Genomic DNA, 7,391 nt, shown 5'->3' with positions numbered 1-7,391 from the left:
TGCTCATATATTGAATTTCAGTAGTTGGTTGCATAAAGAAGTAAAGTGTAATGAAACTGGCAAGCAAAGTATTCCCTAGTCAGCCTTATCTTTGTTCCATTTGTCCTTCAGATACAGCTTTTCTTGCCTTTTTCAATAAAATCCATCCAGCTTTTTTTATTTTGCATCTCTCTGTAACCGAGCTGGGAAGACCAATGAGATTCGGTGCTTTTCTAGTTGGGTTCTTAGCAGCTGCTTTTTAAGAGATCAAAACTTCGAATGCTGCTACATGGTATTAAGGCTTAGCTATTGATGTATCCCTATAGGGGTTATGTTTTTCTTGGGGGGGCAGGGAGAAGGGGAAGGGGTGACCCCTGCGAGCATGCTCACAGACAGTAAACACTGCTCTCCTTGTTTTCCAGGATCCTTTTTGCAAGCTCGGTGCTTAACCTGGCTGAACTCGCTGCCCTCCGCCCTGACCTTGGCAAATTGAAAAAGGTCCTCTACTTCCATGAGAATCAATTGGCATATCCTGTCCAGAAATGCCAGGAAAGGGATTTTCAGTATGGATACAACCAGATTCTTTCATGGTAGGTGTTTCTCGCACCGCTCTGTGTTATTTAAGGTGTCCTTCTGTCTACAGCCTTGCAGCATCGTAAGCCGGCGGAGTCCTCCTCCGTCTAAATGGTGACCCTGTAGCAAACCCGAGGTACCAGCAGGGTCCCGAAGAGAGGCTGATAAACGTGTTGCGGCAGAAACAATCTGCTCTATAAAACTCACCTCAATTTCTTGTATAAAGTCCGCCGATGCTATATTGGGCTACCATGGCGTACCCGTTAGCGGTGCGGGTTTTGACCTGTCTCGTGGCCGTAAGCAAGATGCTTTGTTTCACGGATGCTTCGCAAAGCCGCAGCTAATCGGCTCTTGCTTGGCCATAGCTTTTACTGCATCCGACTGAAATTATATCGAGGGTTTTAGGGAAATAAACAGAAATTAAAATGTACTGCAGCACTCTTCTTGTGAAGAGAGGGCAGTAAACATACCAGATAAATCCTTATATTTCTTTCATCTAGTATTCAGAAATTGTGCAGTGCTAAAATACCCAGACGTTTTAAAGGCTGCAGTCCTTTATTGTTGCTAAAAACAAATGTATTTCTCGAATCTGAGTTAATGAAAGAAGTTAATAACAGCCACACTGAAAAGCTTTGTGGTTAGGCACTGTACAGACCTAAGTGAAACAGCAAAATGCAGTTGTTTTGAACTGAAACAAATTCATTTCCGTGATCTTTCTCACCTATCTGTTAGTGGGAGACTTCTTAGGAGTAGGGACTGAGCATTTTAAGGTACAAGTTAAGCTTTTGCATCTTTATAATACAAGCCAGTTGACATTGAGATTTCTCAAATAATGATCTGTGTATACGCTGGCCATTCTGTGGCTGCTTCTGCCGCTCCATTTGCAACATGTTTCACTTACTGAGCAGTAAAGATGGGAAAGTATAGTGAAAGATGTTTTGAAAACAGAAGCAGCCATTTTCAGATGCTGTAACAAAAAGATGTATTTTTTTGGCACTGGCGCAAGGAATATTTTTTTGTATATATTTTGCTTTATTATGGCAGTTATTTTTCACACATCTGTTGTAAGCTGACAAACATTTAGCCTCAAAATATGCATTTTTAAGATAATAAAAGTATCTTCTTTTATTAGGAAAAAAAAAAAAAGATGTTTTGGAGACGATTAAAATTGGAGCACTTTGAATCTCCAGGTTGGTGCTTTGGATAATTAGGAAAGAGATTTTTTTTTTTTTAATTTTTTTCCTCCCTAGTGTTTCTATGGAGTTTATGTAATAAAATCACACTTTTCAGTGATGATGAGATTCCTTTTAGCTGCTCAGGCAGCGATGGTGATGGGATCTTTCCAAATTGCCAGTGATATGCAGAACCTCTAGGAAAGATTTGGGCAGAGGCGACGTCATGTCATCGTTAAATCAGTGCAGAAAAGATGACGGGGTCGTTTGTACGAAAACAAGGAGACCAACGGGCTAAAAACCATAGGTGGGGAAGAGGGTGGGCTTCCAGAAAGCATTTGAGCTCCTGCAGCCTGCTTGAGAAGGGTTCTTTCTCTCTCTCATGGTTTTTTTGTTGGTGGTTTTTTTTTTGCTTTTCCTGCTGCCTCCTGCTGCTTTGATGAGCAGTGTCAGTTCTCTTTCTTGACCAGACAGCAGTGAGGATGAATGACAGCCTCTCACCTCAAATATACTTTTCAGCAGCCTGGTGACTTATGAACGCGTGTCCTCGGTGTATCTTGTGACCCATAGGTCTGTATTACAATATATAACGTATTGAGAAAACCAACCGGCCATAAAGCATTTCTTACCTCCGTTAGCGTTGCGTGTTTGCCAGTGTAGCTAAGATTGTGTCAGCACTTCCAGGATAAACTTCCAGATATTTCAGTTTTTTTGATAGCTCCTCGTTTTCTCCAGGCTGGCTGTAAGCAGAGAAATGATACCTACATTATCATTTAACTACATCTTAAAATTATTGATCCGGTTGATTTTAAAACACAGCAGTAAAGAACAAAACATTGCGTTAATATGCCAAATTTTTTCAAACTTTTTTTTGGTACTGTGTGTTATGTGTGGTTTTTTTTTATATATATATATATTTACTGAAAGAGTGGTTAAACATTGGAACAGGCTGCCCAGGGAAGTGGTGGAGTCACCATCCCTGGAAGTATTTAGAAGACATGTAGGTGAGGCGCTTAGGGACATGGTTTAGTGGGCATGGTGGTGTTGGGTTGACGGTTGGACTCGATGATCTTGGAGGTCTCTTCCAACCTTAATGATTCTATGATTCTATGATTCTATGAATCAGGGTTACGTCTGCATAGGTTAAAACAACATTCTATTTCTCTAGTATCCTGCTACCTGACTTACTTGGTCAGTCGAAGGTAGGTTACCTTCAGTAACTAACCGAAGGTAAGTTGTCTTTCAGGACAAAGGATTATTTCTAAGGAATTTTCATTTTCTTCCAAGTTTACTTCTACAAAAGTCATATAACAGTGGGCCTTATCTGTTTGTAATGCTTTTAAGAGATAATGGCAGTTATATTATTCTTGCCATTTTATGATAAAAAGTGATCCACAGATAGAACAGGATGTGCCTTTTTAGATTTATAATAGTAATTTATTACTTAGTTAAAAAAAAAAAGAAGTTAAAAAATATTTCAAAGAGTGAACGGACAGAAATCAAGACGTTTCTAATTAAGGTACATATGCTACTCCTAATTCACGTGAAAAGGCTGATTTTAATTAGCATTCCGCTTGCACCTTTTGTTTGTTTATGAGAATATGTATCCTATTTCCATTGCATTTAAAATGATTCTGTTCCTTTTGCAGCAGCAGAACATTCATTAATCTTAACCACTTTTTACAGTTTGGTTGCTGATGTTGTGGTGTTCAACTCTGCTTTTAATATGGAATCGTTTCTCACATCCATTGGAAAATTTATGAAGCTGATTCCTGACCACAGACCTAAGGATTTGGAAAAAATAATCAGACCGAAGTGCCAAGTCCTTTATTTTCCAGTCAGGTTTCCTGATGTGAGCAGGTCAGTACATTTTCCATGTCATAAATTGCCTCCAGTCTGTCAAAACTCTCTATTTATGGTGACGTTCTAACTAATCAGCTAAAGCATCATTAATGAAAGAGTTTGATAATATGCAAAATCCCCTAATTGATAAATGTATTTCAATAATCAGAGTCTGTTCAGGCAGCGTCTGATCTGCCGAGCCTGTCCTTAGTGCGTCGTACAAACTTGCATCGTTCAGGATGAGTGATTTCCCACTTGTTTCAGTCTTTAAGGAGTTGCCTGCTCCTCAGCTCTGTATATATTTGTACAGGGGAGGTCAAGGAGGAGAAAGAAATGCTCGAGAACAGTAAAAGTGATACGCCTGTAGTCAAGAAGCTATATTTCCCTTGGTGTGTTGCAGTGGGGTTTTATTCCCTCCTCCCTCCCCTACCTCTTCTTTTATTGCTTTCCAGGTAGGTGAAAAGCATCCCAGTAGCAGGGAGCGGACTTGCAGATGTTGGCATTATCTGCCGCGGTAGTTGCTCTTCAGTCTTCCTCGGTTACGCTGAAGGACGTTTTTTATTACCCTCTTTTCAGAGCCCGTCTTGAAATTAGTGGTGGGTTATGTGGCTCAAAGGGAACATTCGCTAGATCCTTTTCACTTTTGATTAAACCTGGCACAATTGTTTTTCCTGTTATAAGGGTTTCTCCTCCCACCGAACAGGAACTTTGCTTCAATGGGACCGGTACTAAATAGAGTACGATTTTGCAATTTGATTATACTCTTAAAACCAACATGATGCTGGGTACATTTCCTTGCTGAAATAATGACTCTGCAAGAGTCCGGCTTTTGATCTGCTAATACTTGAGATCTTTGACCCTGACCAGCTTGTACTTACAGTTTTTTCAAAGGCTAAATATACATTTGTGGTAGTTTGGGGTAGAGAGATTTGTAGTACAAGAGCTGAGGTCGTGCACTCTATCGAAGTTCACACTGCAAGGTTTGCATTTCAGTATCTTGGAAAACTTTATATTCTAAAACGCTGATGCACATCGTTTAAAAATCAATCTCTAAAGTTAAGTCTTTGAACCTATGTTTTTGGCAAGTGGGTTAAAATCCTCCAGTGTTCCTTAGGGTCTTGGCTGCCTGGATGGCGGTGGAGATCAGTACCTGTATATCTCTGAGGATCTACTATTGCTTCTCGGAGACCATGTTTTTCCAGAGTGAGGGAATGCTGTGAATGCTTAGCATATTTGATATCGAGCCATTTTAAAAGGGTCCCGTGGTTTTTTTGGCATACCTCAGGAAGTCATGTGGCCCAAGCCTAGTTTTGGAGATGAAGTTGTGATAACCCTGTCTCATATATTAAATCAGCTCTTTTGGACCTGTCAGCCCTGGCAGATGGGGTCAAACGAGACCTGACAAATGAGTCTGAAGTGATACGCACAGTGATCGTTTGTCCAAAGCGGAAGGTGATTAGGTAGGTAAAATCAGGAGTCTGCTACCCAAACTGGTCAAGTGGGAAGATCTCACATGCTCTTCTTAATGTCCTGCTCTTGTATTAAACCTCATCTCGCAAAGCAGGACACCTTTCCCGTTTTCATCGTGGTGGTTGCACTTGAATTTATATTGAACAGCTACTGTCAGCAGTGATGGACAAAATTAAGGTGTTCATAAACAACTGTGTGACTGTACAACTTTCTCAGCGGAGTAATTAGAAACACAGATTAATATCAGCTCTAGTATTTCTAATATATATTTTATTCAACAACTAACTCTAGATGTAAGTTCTGGGGTTTTGTTGTTTCTTTTTTAGACAAAGCCCAATATCATCACAGAAAAAAAAGCAGAAGAAGGGACTGCTGCTGCATAACTCTCAAGTTCCTTGGGTTTTGACTTTCAGCTGCAGCCAGTATTTACTATTTCTTTACAAGATCTTGTTTTAAATAATGTTGAACGCACCTGTGGCAATTGAATGCTGTTTTTTAATTTTTACTGTATTAGTATAGTGACTGAATGGAGATTGAAGGGAAAAAGGTTAAGAAAAATTGTGGCCAAGCTAAAATTTATAAAGCAAGCTCTTAGCCCAGAGTGTTTTTCAAGTTATTTTCAAATGGTAATTTGCTTTATCCAAACCAAACTCATCCAGTGTAAGTAAGTGATTATTTGCATGACTGACAATCATTTCAGTGCCTGCAGTCTTTTTAAAATGCATAATTTTGCTGAGATGTTGGGAAAATATTTAAAAATTCTGAAGGCAAAATAACCAGGGTGATTTTTTTTTTTCTTTACTTTGACCTCTTTTATTTTGCATGTGAACCTCTCAGGGCGTGTTTGTGTCTTAAACGTAATCTTCATTTGGATTTGGGAGAGAGTTGATCTAAGAAATCATCCTCACGCGTGCGATGGTGATTTTTTTAAAGATTATTTTAGATTAATATTGTAATTGTAGGGCAAAATAAAATATATCTGACCCTTGATCAAAACCAGTGTAATAAAGGAGCATGTCACATGAGTTAATCCTGTAATGTACCTACCTTTTAATGTAATTACTGTAGATGATGGTACACAAACTAGCACAAGCAGCGTAGTAAATGATCGCTTAAGAGTGAAGGTGTAATGATGAAGGATACCCTAGCAAATACTTGTGAGTACTATTAGAGGTACCATTATATGTATGTGTAAGGTGTATTTAAATATTTCAGATGGGCATCTAATCACAGCTTTCGTACTTGTGCGAGGCAGTTATCGATGCTTTTTTAATAAAGATTCTTCTTTTTAATGAATATTTGTCATAAGGGCACATATTGGTGTTCCCAGGGCAAACAACCAGACTGTGGTCCTTATCTGACAATGAGAAGAGATGAAAGGATTTGAGGATTTAGCAGAAAAAGAAATTTACTGACCTAATCCTCCTGTTTTCTGGTTCTGACAACGACTAGCTTCCATATTGCAGCCTGTGGTGCCACGGCTACTCCGTGTATATTCATCCTCTATAATTTCTGACTTTGAATTCTCCTCTTCATACATTCTGTTGAAGTATATTGTGTAGAAGTATGTACCGGAGTACTTTAAGCTTGGAGACAAAAAAACCCTCCAAGTTAAGGCTGTCACTTCATAGGTATTGCAAAGGATGTAGACCAGTAGCTGATCTTATGTGCCATATGTGCTGCGTATCAGACTGGGGTCTTATAACACAGTGAATTAAATTCATTGTAATTCACACTTACACTGTCATTGGCTTAATTTCAGTATATTTTCTATTCTAATGTAAATAAAATCCTAAATATTTTTTTTTTCCCTATACAATCAATAAAGTCTATTTTGATATAATCTGTTTCCACTTTTGCACTGGAAAACTGTGGTCCAGGAGAAAAATCCCCTTTCTGCTGATGTTGTCTCTGGTACTCGCATCTCCAAATGCCAGCAGACCCTGCTGGAACACCTCTGGAAGGCCTTTGTTGATATTTTGTATGAATTCTCTCGGCCCATCTGCATCCATACTGTCTGTGGCAGTCGGCAAAGCGGGGTCAGATTTAGGTACTCTTTGGAATTCATTTCAATGAAAATTGTAATATAGATTTTGGTTATTGTCATGGTTTAACCCCAGCCGGCAACTAAGCGCCACCCAGCCGCTCGCTCACTCCCCCCCGGTGGGATGGGGGAGAGAATCGGAAGGGTAAAAGTGAGAAAACTCGTGGGTTGAGATAAAGGCAGTTTAACAGGTAAAGCAAAAGCCGCGCACGCAAGCAAAGCAAAGCAAGGCATTCATTCGCTCCTTCCCATGGGCAGGCAGGTGTTCAGCCATCTCCAGGAAAGCAGGGCTCCGTCCCCCCTAACGGTGA

The 7,391-nt window shown here is 39.7% G+C and overlaps 1 protein-coding gene across 1 annotated transcript in view; it reads left to right on the top strand.

Moving 5' to 3' along the window:
- GTDC1 (glycosyltransferase-like domain containing 1) overlaps positions 1–7,391 on the top strand; it is a 181,254-nt gene that overhangs the window by 85,932 nt on the left and 87,931 nt on the right. The window contains exons 3-4 of the mRNA XM_009319023.1: positions 402–569; positions 3,411–3,584. Of these exons, the coding sequence (XP_009317298.1) occupies positions 402–569; positions 3,411–3,584 (342 nt within the window). The remainder of the gene's footprint in view (positions 1–401; positions 570–3,410; positions 3,585–7,391) is intronic.

This window comes from Pygoscelis adeliae, unplaced genomic scaffold (assembly GCF_000699105.1).
Source record: "Pygoscelis adeliae isolate BGI_AS28 unplaced genomic scaffold, ASM69910v1 Scaffold222, whole genome shotgun sequence".
Classification (NCBI taxonomy): domain Eukaryota; kingdom Metazoa; phylum Chordata; class Aves; order Sphenisciformes; family Spheniscidae; genus Pygoscelis; species Pygoscelis adeliae.
This window is presented reverse-complemented; position numbering and strand designations above follow the sequence as displayed.